Raw genomic sequence first — 13,606 nt, 5'->3', positions numbered from 1 at the left:
TAGTTTCCCTGTGTGTGTGTTCTCTCCTGCAGGACTATAATAGGACTGTACTGTGTATATATATTGTTGTCAGTATCAGGGTTTCTATTAGGAAAATTTTGCGCCGGACAAGTGACCTTGAGATTTTATTTATTGGACATTTGAGAAATGTATCAGTCATCCATATGCATTGGGTGCGTACCCATTAAGCCATCCACTCACAGTCAGCGCCATCAATAAACAAGGGATATTGGCTAAATGAGCCTCATTTTACATGTCCTTAAAAACAGCCTATAACTAATTACAGAAACACTATTCCTTGTTTTGATCTGTAGCATATGCAACATTTTCTAGCCTATTTCGTTTTTTTACTTTCCTAAAACAATAATTGTCCAACTCACGGTTCAGCTGTCGGAGATTTGAGCACTAAATAGGCCTATATTAATGCCATAACAAAGGGCTTAAATACTTATTGGCTCAAGACATTTGAGCTTTTAATTTTTTTGTAATTTGTAACAATTTCAAAAACATAATTCCACTTTATGGGATATTGTTTGTAGGCCAGTAATTTTCTTTTTTCAATTTAATACATTTTAAACTCAGGCTGTAACACAACAAAATGTGGGAAAAGTCGAGGGGTGTGAATACTTTCTGAAGGCCCTGGGCATTCTGTATTAGCTCCGCTACCTCATACCCATGCACATTAATTCAGTACTGGTACTCCTTGTACATAGTAACACAATTTTTAATCCAACAATAATGAGGCTATTTCCTTTTTTTATTTAGCAGATATTTTTCTTACAACAGGTGTAGCAGTTGAAAAGTATTTGGCACATGTGACCAATAAAAGTGTATTTGAGTAGCCAATCTGACAAGTATAAAGAAATGAATGTCGGTGTCGTAGCATACCGCAGGCATATTTCTATCTCTCTGGGGCTAAGCTTTTCTTCCTTTTATGTACACTACATTACCAAATAGTATGTGGACACCTGCTCGTCAAACATCTCATTCCAAAATCATGGGCATTAATATGGAGTTGGTCCCTTTTGCTGCTATAACAGCCTCCACTCTTCTGGGAAGGCTTTCCACTAGATGTTGGAACATTGCTGCGGGGACTTGCTTCCACTCGGCCACAAGAGCATTAGTGAGGTTGGGCACTGATGTTGGGTGATAAGGCCTGGATCGCAGTCAGTGTTCCAATTCATCCCAAAGGTGTTTGATGGGCTTAAGGTCAGGGCTCTGTGCAGGACAGTCAAGTTCTTCCACACTGATCTTGACAAACCATTTCTGTATGCACCTCACTTTGTGCATGGGCGCATTGTCATGCTGAAACAGGAAAGGGCCTTCCCCAAACTATTGCCACAAAATTAGAAGCTGTAGTGTTAAGGTTTCCCTTCACTGGAACTAAGGGGCCTAGCCTAAACCATGAAAAACAGCCCAAGAACATTATTCCTCCTCCACCACCAAACTTTACAGTTGGCACTATGCATTTGGGCAGGTAGAGGTCTACTGGCATCTGCCAAACCCAGATTCGGCCGGCAGACTGCTAGATGGTGACGTGTGATTAATCACTCCAGAGAACGCGTTTCCACTGAGTCCAATGGCGGCAGGCTTTACACCGCTCCAGCCGAAACTTGGCATTGCGCATGGTGATCTTAGGCTTGTGTGTGATCTTAGGCAGCTGCTCGGCCATGGAAACCCATTTCATGAAGCTCTCGACGAACAGTTCTTGTGCTGACGTTGCTTCCAGAGGCAGTTTGGAACTCGGTACTGAGTGTTCCAACCGAGGACAGACGATTTTTACGAGCTATGTGCTTCAGCACTCGGCGGTCCCGTTCTGTGAGCTTGTGTAGCCTACCACTTTGCAGCTGAGCTGCTGTTGCTCCTAGACGTTTTCACTTCACAATAACAGCATTTACAGTTGACCGGGGCAGCTCTAGCAGGGCAGAAATTTGAAGTACTGACTTGTTGGAAAGGTGGAATCCTATGACGGTGCCACTTTGAAAGTCACCGAGCACTTCAGTAAAGCCATTCTACTGCCAATGTTTGTCTATGGAGATTGCATGGCTGTGTGCTCGATTTTATACACCGGTCAGCAACTGGTGTGGCTGAAATAGCTAAATCCACTAATTTGAAGGGGTGTCCACATACTTTTGTGTACACTACTGTTCAAAGTTAGGAGTCACTTAGAAATGTCCTTGTTTTTGAAAGAAAATCAAATTTTTTTGGTCCATTTAAAATAACATCAAATTGATCTGAAATACAGTGTAGACATTGTTAATGTTGTAAATGTAGCTGGAAACGGCAGATTTTTAATGGAATATCTACATCGGTCGTGCAGAGGCCCATTATCAGCAGCCTTCACTCCTGTGTTCCAATGGCACGTTGTGTTAGCTAATCCAAGTTTATCATAAACGGCTAATTGATCATTAGAAAACCCTTTTGTAATTATGTTAACACAGCTTAAAACTGTGTGCTGACTAAAGAAGCAATAAAACTGTCCTTCTTTAGTCTATTTGATTATCTGGAGCATCAGCATTTGGGAGTTCGATTACAGGCTCAAAATGGCCAGAAACAAATAACTTTGTTCTGAAACTCATCAATCTATTCTTGTTCTGAGAAATTAAGGCTTTTCCAGTGCGAGAAATTGCCAAGAAACTGAAGATCTCGTACAACGCTGTGTACTACTCCCTTCACAGAACAGTGCAAACTGGCTCTAACCAGAATAGAAAGAGGAGTGGGAGGCCCCGGTGCAGGACTGAGCAAGAGGACAAGTGCATTAGAGTGTCTAGTTTGAGAAACAGATGCCTCACAAGTCCTCAACTGGCAACTTCATTAAACAGTACCTGCAAAACACCAGTCTCAACGTCAACAGTGAAGAGGCGACTCCGGGATGCTGGCCTTCTTGGCAGAGTTCCTCTGTCCAGTGTCTGTGTTCTTTTGCCAATCTTAATCTTTTATTTTTATTGGCCAGTCTGAGATATGGCTTTTTCTTTGCAACTCTGCATAGAAGGCCAGTCTCTTCACTGTTGACGTTGAGACTGGTGTTTTGCAGGTACTGTTTAATGAAGTTGCCAGTTGAGGACTTGTGAGGCATCTGTTTCTCAAACTAGACACTCTAATGCACTTGTCCTCTTGCTCAGTCCTGCACCGGGGCCTCCCACTCCTCTTTCTATTCTGGTTAGAGCCAGTTTGCACTGTTCTGTGAAGGGAGTAGTACACAGCGTTGTACGAGATCTTCAGTATATATCTTTCTATTCATATGAGAGAGTAGCAGCAGCGTATGTGAAGAGTGTGAAAGCTGAGCACATCGTCTCTCCATCTGTGACAACAGGATAGCTGTTTTCCAAGCAATCGTATTTTAAAATGTTATACAATTGGAAAACAGTTCTCTTTCTCCCCCCCAGAAAAGGAGAGAGCGAGAGTGGCTCGCTCGACACAGCTGCAGGCCCCAGCCAAACAGGGGCAGGCAGTCAAACACTTTCAGTACAGGATTCATGAGGATAATGTACTTTACTGTTTGACCAAATCATGGTTTTAGCCTCTTAAAAAAGAGGATGTTTTTAATGAGGTGAATGAGTGCAGCCTGCACTGATGCGACCAATATAGTTGTAGTCTTGAGCTCTGCCTTGTAGGCTTTTCACTGTAGGCATACTCTCCAACTTTCGGTTTACTTCAATGAAAAAGGCCTTAATCTTCGCAATCAATAATAGCCTAGGCCAAGGCTCCTGTCTTGCTTTCGCTCTCTCCTCAGCAGAACGGCAGCCCCGGACAATTTGGCCGGCTACAATTATATTTGACTTTCCATTTATTTTATCTGCCAAAATCTGGAAATTACCGGCTAACGGAAACCCTGGTCAGTATGCATGTGTAATGCATTTTCTATCCTACATGAATATAATGGGTTGTAATGTGTATATATGCTGAGTGTACAAAACATTAGAATGCCTTCCAAATATTGAGTTGTAACACCCCCTTTGCGCTCAGAACAGCCTCAATTTGTCAGGGCATAGCATACAAGGTGCCAAAAACATTCCACAGGGACGCTGCCCATACTGACTGCAACGCTTCCCACAGTTGTCAAGTTGGCTGGATGTCCTTTGGTCCACCACCCATCCTTGATACCCACGGGAAACTGTTGAGCGTGAAAAACCAAGCAGCATTGCAGTTCTTGACACAAACCAGTGCACCTGGCACCTACTACCATACCCTGTTTAAAGAGGCTTAAATCTTTTGTCTTGCCCATTCACCCTCTGAATGGCACACATTCACTATCCTTCTTCAACCTGTCTCCTCCCCTTCATCTACACTGATTGAAGTGGATTTAACAGGTGACGTCAATAAGGGATCATAGCTTTCACCTGGTCAGTCTATGTTATGGAAAGAGCAGGTTGTCGTTGTGTAAGGTATGTTTTGTTTTTTACTCCAGGATTATAAAGCAGAGGAGGATCCTGCGCTGTTCAAATCTACAAAGACAGGCAGAGGACCGCTCTCACCTGAATGGAAGGTACAGGATTTGACCTACTGTCACCATATATATCCCGTCTTGTCTGTGATAGTTATTCATATTGACCTCATTAGAAGAGGGATAACACACACACTACCATCCTTCTCTCTTTTGAGGTGCTGGAGGTTAATGCCCCAAAATCAACATTGTAGAAAATAAAAATACATTTGGCCTCATCCCTCCTGTGTTTCTCCTATGACAGAACGATCTGATGAACAAGACGGACTGTCCTAAGATGTGTGCCTACAAACTGGTCACTGTCAAGTTCAAGTGGTGGGGCCTGCAGACCAAAGTAGAGAACTTTATCCAGAAGGTACAATACTTGCATCTCTTTCTCACTTTATCCTTTTCACATTTAGGGCCCCTAAGGAGAAAACAGACTGATACCTAATATTATTGTTCTCTGGTCTCTCCATTCATTCCCTCTCCACCTCTCTCCTCCCCTTCCCTCTCCACCTCTCTCCTCCCCTTCCCTCTCCACCTCTCTCCTCCCCTTCCCTCTCCACCTCTCTCCTCCCCTTCCCTCTCCACCTCCCCTTCCCTCTCCACCTCTCTCCTCCCCTTCCCTCTCCACCTCCCCTTCCCTCTCCACCTCTCTCCTCCCCTTCCCTCTCCACCTCTCTCCTCCCCTTCCCTCTCTACCTCTCTCCTCCCCTTCCCTCTCCACCTCTCTCCTCCCCTTCCCTCTCCACCTCTCTCCTCCCCTTCCCTCTCCACCTCTCTCCTCCCCCTCCCTCTCCACCATCTTCCCTCCTTCAGCAAGAGAAGCGTATTTTCACTAACTTCCATCGCCAGTTGTTCTGTTGGATTGACAACTGGGTGGAGCTGACCATGGCAGACATCCGACGAATGGAGGAAGAGACCAAGAAAGAGCTGGAAGAGGTAACACACACAATTAATGTCTGCCATTTTTTCCTAGGTTTTAGACTTGTGCCTTAAAGATTGTTTTTGTGGTGCGTAGATAGGGACAGTTGATGAGGATGAAAAGGTCACTAACACATGATTCCAGAGGCATTGAGGGATCAAGGACCACAATAAACAAATCACCTATCTAGGACTGACTGTGACCCTCACTAACCCCTATGGCCTTAACCTTTGACCCTCCTATGAAGCTCTCTGATTGGTCCAGCTGACAGTTCTACTCTGCTGCCTTTAGATGCGTGAGAAGGGCACCGTTAGAGGAACCTCGGCAACGGAAGAGTAACCCCGCCCCTGTAGGTCAAAGGTCAGAGACAGGCTGAGTAAGTTCCCCAACAGGACACAGGAAATGACATCATCGTGGTGTCGGAGACTCATCCTGTACCTGCTCTCATCTCTCTCTATCCCCCCCATTAGTTTGTTGCTCATCACGTTTTTCTCCCTTTTTCCAGCTGCATGTTGCCTGTCTAATGAAACAATCTGCTTTTGGTTCAGTCTGTCGTTCGTCTATGGTGGTTTTGGAGCTCTACCTGCATGTGGCGCTCTCATTCCGTTTGTTCTTTCCATCACGTCTGCATCCTGTCTCTCTGCAGTTCTGCTCCTGCTGCATGACTTCTTATCTTCCTTACCTCTTTGAAACCTTTTTTTGTCCACTTGCTGTCTTATTAACATGGTGTGATCTGTTTAATTGTGTGTATATGTGTGGTTCCAGGTGTTGGGGCAGCGCTCCTACCCTGTTGCTCTGCCATCTTTCTGCATGTATCATGTTGCCTACAGATGGAATTATCTGTCATGTGGAAAGAGGATTGTTGTGATGTGACTGCTAGTAAAGGGGAAACATTATTCTCTATTTCATTAACTAAACATTGGCCATTAGTTCACAATGTAAGTTTAGCTGTTGCTACATTATATGTACCAGGCAATGGCCATTTGATGCAAAGAAAGAATATGTTCACTCCTCTCCTACAGACACACATTTTGTCCTTCACTGTGTGACTGTGACTATAATCTGTTTACTTTCTCCGTCCTTCCTCCGCCAGCTGCGTAGTTCAGGTCAGGTTCGAGGCATGAGTGCGGCTCACGAGCAGTGAGGTCGACCAACCAAACCCTTCCATGATGATGTCACCAAGAAGAGGAAGTCAGCTGCTCTACATCCTGTCTCCCATGATTCATAGAGGGGTTTGTCCTGATTGGTCAATAGTAGTGTACCAACCCCCAATTACACACCACCTATTCACGTAGAAAAACAAAAGCAGTTATGCATTTAAAAAACAAATGAAGGGAAAAAACGATTTGCATAGAAAGTACATTTAAATTGCCTGTAACTATAATTGTTAATTATGAGACAGGCTTCATTTGTATCCAGACACCCAAAGCCAAGCCTTTTAATCAGACTAGAATGTTATAATTTCCCCCTAAATTGGAATAGGATCACTTATTGGACCAATTTTGTTTTTGTTTTATGTATTTTGTTCCCTGTTGGATACTGTATCTCATGTCTAGTTGGCTTCATCCTTGTTTCGGTCTCCTCCCTCGAGACTAAGATCTGTATAAACCCTTATCCGAGGTGTAGTGGTCTGCAGACTTGAAATAAGTGGCAAAATGGCACCCTATTCCATATGGTGCACTACTTCTGGCCAGAGGGCCGGGTCTGAATAGGGTGCCATTTGGGAAGTCGATTTAGCACTTCAACCCCTGTCCGTCTCTGACAGGTGGCTGGGGGATGGTTTTAGTTTTTTGATTTGACCCTGTCCAGGCCTGTTGCCATCTCTGGTAGAACATGGTTGAGTGGTTTGACATACATGTATACGATTCCTGCCCTCTGACTGATTTTGTTGCTGTTTTTTGTTGCATTGCTGTCCTTTGATCTGGTGTGTGTTCCTTTTTAATGTGTTATGGTTTTAAACATTTCCTCCATCGTTTGCCCCAAGAGTGTTGGCTGAGTTCATACATTTCAGAGCTGCTAGATCAGCTGTCGCTTGTACCTGTAGTTCAGGTGTCATTCTACTCGGATGATGGAGAATAGATGGAATTAAACCCTCCTTTTGCTTTCCGCTTACCTGTAGTCACGTCGCTAATGACTTCAGGGCTAGAATTTGGTGGCGTTTAAATACTTAAAGTATTTGATAGACACCCAGGTCTGCTGCACTGTTACGAGGGACAGAAATACATCGTCCCTGTGACTGATGTCTCTAGCTGTCCTGTGGGACAACCAGCCTAGTTCTACTACTGTCTCTAGCTGTCCTGTGGGACAACCAGGCTAGTTCTACTACTGTCTCTAGCTGTCCTGTGGGACAACCAGGCTAGTTCTACTACTGTCTCTAGCTGTCCTGTGGGACTACCAGGCTAGTTCTACTACTGTCTCTAGCTGTCCTGTGGGACTACCAGGCTAGTTCTACTACTGTCTCTAGCTGTCCTGTGGGACTACCAGGCTAGTTCTACTACTGTCTCTAGCTGTCCTGTGGGACTACCAGGCTAGTTCTACTACTGTCTCTAGCTGTCCTGTGGGACTACCAGGCTAGTTCTACTACTGTCTCTAGCTGTCCTGTGGGACTACCAGGCTAGTTCTACTACTGTCCTCTTATTTCATATTCACGGTTATAAAACATGGTCAGGTCTACTCCAGAGGAGTGTTTCCCAAACTCTTTCCCAGGGCCCCCTGGTGGGGGGCAGGACCGTGTTTGGGGAAAACCCTGTTCTAGATGACCTATCTCCAGTACTGTAATTATATATAGTAGGGAGCTGGCTCAAATGGCACCCTGTTCCCTATATGTAGTGCACTACTTTTGACAGCAATATATAGTAGATGGGGTGTTGAGGTTTAGAATAGGTTGTATTACACTTGGAAAGTTTGTCAGATCAGTGGGCAGTCCAGACACTGCTCTGACAGGTTAGCTTTTCCCCTGCTAATGGCTAAGGTTAGGAGAAAGTAATGTTCCTAGAGCTGTGACTTAGGTAAAATGTTCTGCTTTCAGCCATACTGTAGTTATTACCCCTGTGAATGTAGTGTGTCTATGGGATAATGCATGTCTTAGTATGCAAAGAAAATATTTTTGTGCGGATAGTCACACATTCTCCATCAGCACAACCATGTAGCTACCTGCTGCAGCATTAACAGATAAGGATATTTGATGAAGTATCTCTACTTAAACTAACTGAATTGATAGTTTATTCCCGTTATATTGTTTTACATTTTGATCTCCAGGATCATGAAGCTTTGGAGTGAGATACTGTTAAAATGTGAAACGGATAAGTTGTATTTTTTTTCTTTTGTCCATTGTGTTTCTATTTTTTGGGATGTTTTGTTTTTTAGATTTTAGCCGTTCCTGTTGGGTCGAACAGCTGCAGCCACACAGGCAGCCCAATTGATCTTTGTTTCCCCTCCACATCCCATCAGCTCTTATCTGGCTGGTCAAAAGATGAATTGGGCTGCCTGTGTAGATGCAGCCAATGTGACCAATAACTGTCGCAGGTGATGATCAGTCTTTCTAGAAGTACCAGTGATGTGAGCCAGGGTTAGAAAGGCCTAATGGAATATCGCTTAACTCAGTCCTGGGGGTCCCCAGAGGTGCCCTTTTCATTCCAGCCCAACACTGATTCAACTAGTTTTCGCCAAGCCACTGATTACTTTAATCAGGTGTGTTAGTGATGAGCTGGAACAAACGGTGCACCCCCCAGGAATGGATTGAGAAACACTGGCCCTCAGAGTCCATTGTATCTGTATGGTCATCATGCCTAAGCACTTGCAAAATACATTTCATTTGAAAGAAAAAAATATTAACAATGCATATAAATGTATATTTTCTGATCATGAGGTGAAATTAGTAGTGAATGTAAAATGTTAATATTTTTGTTTTCTGTTTTTCACAGCTTCTGAGCTGTGGCAAGGTCTAGACAATAACAGAATATCTATTAAAATTTAACACAAAACTCCACCCAGCGCTGTGCTATTGATTTGACATCACATTGGATTGTGGTTCATCTACTATTGAATATACAGTTAATAGCCTACTCGGTATTTTCAGAGACAAACATTGATTCAAGACAAACTTATTTGTTCATTTTATATATATATATTTAAAAATGACATTCCAGTGTTTTTGTTTTCCATTTTCTAGCAAAAGAGAGAATGGGTATAAATTGATGGCACTCCAGATTGTCGACCACTTCGTTCTCAGCACCTCAAAATGAGTCCACTGACAGCCTCTAGAGAGGGTCCATGGGTTTGGGGGGTCAAACTGTTCAACGTTCCTGCCCTGTCGTCCACGTCTTGTTTAAAAATGATAAACTAAACCTACAACCCAAAATATACCAAAGCATATAGAGACCGTTGTCAGTCTCAGTGCCCCCGCCTGTAAACATGTCTACTAGTTTAGGGCTCTATTCAATATCGCTGTAGCGTTACAGATTAAGGTCAGTTCCGATTAAGCCGACATGCGTTATTTTTTTGACCATCGTTTGCAGTCTCCGCTAAAAGATTTCCACATAACGGAATCATTTGGATAACATTAGCTTCGCCCTCATGTGGTTGCTAGCTAGCAGGCTAGGTATCAACTGCCAATCCAATAGGGGCTGGAAGCTATAGTGAGCTTTAATTGGTTAATAGCGTTGCGAGATCACAGAATTGCATAAAATTCAGCTTTCCCCAAATTTGATCCAGCCATGTCCAAGCTCCCTCGCCCATTCCCTCCGTTGTTTCATCGCCCCAAAGATGTTATGTGGAAATGCACTAACTCGGGAACATGGCCTTTAAAATGTCGGTGATAGACTGAATAGAGCCCTTAGTTTGCCTCCAGTTAGAAATACATTATTTTAGAGCGTGACCCTGATACGTCTCCTCTCGCTGCATGGTTTAGGTCTATCTGTAGCTAGCAGGTCAAATGCCAGAGCCACGTTTTTGGTATTTAGTTATACATAGGGTGGGGTTTAAGACACAACCGCCATGTTAGAGAAGATCAAAACCGCAATATATCATTGGTAAACTGTGACTGATCTAATAATGAGTCATATTTGTAGATCAGTCAGTAGGTTTGATGCTCTCGAACACTGCCATTGAGCGTTTCGGTTAGTGAAATGAATTGCGGGAGATGCAACCTGAAGAGACAATGAAGGACTTTCAAAAACATTTCCCATCTTCATTGCAAATCAGACACGTTGGTTGTCTCCTTCACATTTAGATATCTTAACTTTGGGTTTCAGCCATTGTCAGAGAGAACTGTTTCCACAGCATTTAACACTAGCACCTCTGAACAAACAGGTTGTATAACTGTCTGGTTTCCTCTCCTACAGTGTTAAAACAAACCATCCACTGTGGTCATTTAACTAAACCAGGCAAGCTACATATAATTTGCACCGACATAGAATGCAAATACATTACTTACAGTATACTGTATGTATTTTCAGATTCAGGTATTCCTGTGATTGCTTTTTTTTGCTTTCCAATAACTACAGAGGGGGTTTCAAACAAAAACTGGAGATGAAAAGAAAACAAAGGGGGAGTTTGGGATTGAAAGGCATGGACTGGTGGGGAGCAGGGTGAACTAGTGTCCAGTCTCCCCAGAGGGGTATGGTTCAATGAGTCAGCCAGCTAACTTTGATAACCAGAAATAACTTGATTTCCAGGTTCATTAAGAAAGCTAAACATCTGCGGTTTTGGTTGAGTCAATTAGACCAAGCTCATCTTTAAAAAATATCAATATTTAGGCCAGTTAGCTGGCTAACTCCTTGATCCTACGTTGTAGTATACAAGTTAGCTGGCTAACTCCTTGATCCTACGTTGTAGTATACAAGTTAGCTGGCTAACTCCTTGATCCTACGTTGTAGTATGCAAGTTAGCTGGCTAACTCCTTGATCCTACGTTGTAGTATACAAGTTAGCTGGCTAACTCCTTGATCCTACGTTGTAGTATACAAGTTAACTGGCTAACTCCTTGATCCTACGTTGTAGTATACAAGTTAACTGGCTAACTCCTTGATCCTACGTTGTAGTATACAAGTTAGCTGGCTAACTCCTTGATCCTACGTTGTAGTATACAAGTTAACTGGCTAACTCCTTGATCCTACGTTGTAGTATACAAGTTAACTGGCTAACTCCTTGATCCTACGTTGTAGTATACAAGTTAGCTGGCTAACTCCTTGATCCTACGTTGTAGTATACAAGTTAACTGGCTAACTCCTTGATCCTACGTTGTAGTATACAAGTTAACTGGCTAACTCCTTGATCCTACGTTGTAGTATACAAGTTAGCTGGCTAACTCCTTGATCCTACGTTGTAGTATACAAGTTAACTGGCTAACTCCTTGATCCTACGTTGTAGTATACAAGTTAACTGGCTAACTCCTTGATCCTACGTTGTAGTATACTTGTCTGTTCTAAACTGACCTATTAAGTCACTGGTTGCCCAGAGAGGAGTGCAGACAACTCGTTTCCCAGGTTGCTGCCTAAAATCAGCACTGGAGTTGTGCACTTCTGAAACAAACAATTCAGAAGGTTTTCAGAGTTGGGGCTGCGTTCAGCTTTCCTTGCGTGTACAATACGCCAAGAACCCTCTTTGTTCAGCTGTCCTCATTTTCATACAGTAAGTTAAGCACCATTTGTTCTTACGAGCAGAAGAGTGTCACTGACAACAGTGTACCTGTTTGGGCTGCCAGGTCAGGCTCGGGGAGCGAGGAGCAGATATTCTCATGTCACCATGGAAGCAACACAAGCCGGGAAAAAACAAGGGGAAAACGTTGCTTAGTTCTCATTTCATTGACGTTCAGTCAAGGAGTTGTTGCTGTGGTAGTTGATCTGTCATCTGCGGACTATGTACAATCATTTATTACAGTAGGTCTAAAATTGCTTATTTCGTATGTTTGAGGAGCTTCTCTGACATTATCACATAAACCGGAAATATCTGTGGTTCCTTGCTGACAGAGAGCAGTGATGGTTCTCACGGTGAGAAAGGGAGTCCTGTGTTATATAAAGTGACACCCAGAGTGAGGGATATGTGGAGAGGGAAGGGAAGGGGATGAAGTGAGACTGTTGGTGGCAGGCAACACCTCCTTTGAGAGGAGCAGGGGGAGAAGGCTCTGTGTGGGGGGGGGGGGCAGTTAGATGAGGTATAATAGTGATAGTTAGGTATGACAATATTGATTGAAGGGTGATGGTGATTGCTGGTCAGAACTTGAGGCTCTTCAGCGAATCAGCTCTCTTCCTCAGAAGATCTCCCAGCTCCTGCAGCGAGCCAAGATAACTATTCTGAACCTTGTCCATGGCTGCTCTGGTGAATCCACACTCCTCCTGGGAGAAAGAGGGTAGAGGTACAGATAGGGAGACAGACAAAGATGTAAGGAAAGGGGGAGAGTAAGAAGAGAAAGAACCATGCTTTGAATTAAAGAAACAAAATCAGTAATCATACACCCAGACCTACCAACCTGTGTCTGGGCTTGTCCCACCACCAGGGTGAGTGCTGCTAGTTTGAGGGCCGTTAGGCTGGCCTCCTGCCCCTTCACGTGATCCAGAGCCTGGGTCACAACGCCCTGCAGGCTGCCTGTCCACTCCTGGAAGCCACTCAGCACCACTGGCTACAGGGACAGAGGAAGGGGGCTAAGAGTTATTGGCGAATGGGGATGGTGTCAGAAGGGTTGTATGCGGACAAGGGGAGGATGAGGCGGTAGTGAGTGTGTACCATGGCTGTGCTGCTGTCCTTTTTCTTCTTCCTCTTCTTCTGTAGGCTGGACTTGAGCGGTCGCAGGACGCTGGCAGAGTAACTGGCCACCCACAGCACCACACACACAGTCTGACCAGGAGACATCACCATGTATTACACACACACACACACAGTCTGACCAGGAGACATCACCATGTATTACACACACACACACAGTCTGACCAGGAGACATCACCATGTATTACACACACACACACAGTCTGACCAGGAGACATCACCATGTATTACACACACACACACACAGTCTGACCAGGAGACATCACCATGTATTACACACACAGTCTGACCAGGAGACATCACCATGTATTACACACACACACACAGTCTGACCAGGAGACATCACCATGTATTACACACACAGTCTGACCAGGAGACATCACCATGTATTACACACACACACACACAGTCTGACCAGGAGACATCACCATGTATTACACACACACACACACAGTCTGACCAGGAGACATCACCATGTATTACACACACACACAC

General features: G+C 44.0%; 2 protein-coding genes across 4 annotated transcripts in view; one reads left to right on the top strand and one right to left on the bottom strand.

The window, feature by feature from the left end:
* LOC115149288 (phosphatidylinositol transfer protein beta isoform) overlaps positions 1 to 9,334 on the top strand; it is a 41,372-nt gene extending 32,038 nt beyond the window's left edge. Inside the window, exons 7-11 of the mRNA XM_029692012.1 lie at positions 4,409 to 4,486; positions 4,689 to 4,799; positions 5,246 to 5,368; positions 5,643 to 5,727; positions 6,445 to 9,334. Coding sequence (XP_029547872.1) covers positions 4,409 to 4,486; positions 4,689 to 4,799; positions 5,246 to 5,368; positions 5,643 to 5,690 — 360 coding nt within the window. The 3' untranslated portion in view covers positions 5,691 to 5,727; positions 6,445 to 9,334. The remainder of the gene's footprint in view (positions 1 to 4,408; positions 4,487 to 4,688; positions 4,800 to 5,245; positions 5,369 to 5,642; positions 5,728 to 6,444) is intronic.
* The window catches only part of LOC115149286 (N-alpha-acetyltransferase 25, NatB auxiliary subunit), a 39,774-nt gene continuing 32,213 nt past the window's right edge, over positions 6,046 to 13,606 (bottom strand). For all 3 annotated transcript variants that reach the window (XM_029692009.1, XM_029692010.1, XM_029692011.1), the window contains 3 exons: positions 13,073 to 13,183; positions 12,819 to 12,968; positions 6,046 to 12,684 (listed from right to left, as the gene is read on the bottom strand). In XM_029692009.1, the coding sequence (XP_029547869.1) occupies positions 12,562 to 12,684; positions 12,819 to 12,968; positions 13,073 to 13,183 (384 nt within the window). In that variant the 3' untranslated portion in view covers positions 6,046 to 12,561. The remainder of the gene's footprint in view (positions 12,685 to 12,818; positions 12,969 to 13,072; positions 13,184 to 13,606) is intronic.

The sequence above is a fragment of the Salmo trutta genome, chromosome 15, assembly GCF_901001165.1.
Source record: "Salmo trutta chromosome 15, fSalTru1.1, whole genome shotgun sequence".
Classification (NCBI taxonomy): domain Eukaryota; kingdom Metazoa; phylum Chordata; class Actinopteri; order Salmoniformes; family Salmonidae; genus Salmo; species Salmo trutta.
This window is presented reverse-complemented; position numbering and strand designations above follow the sequence as displayed.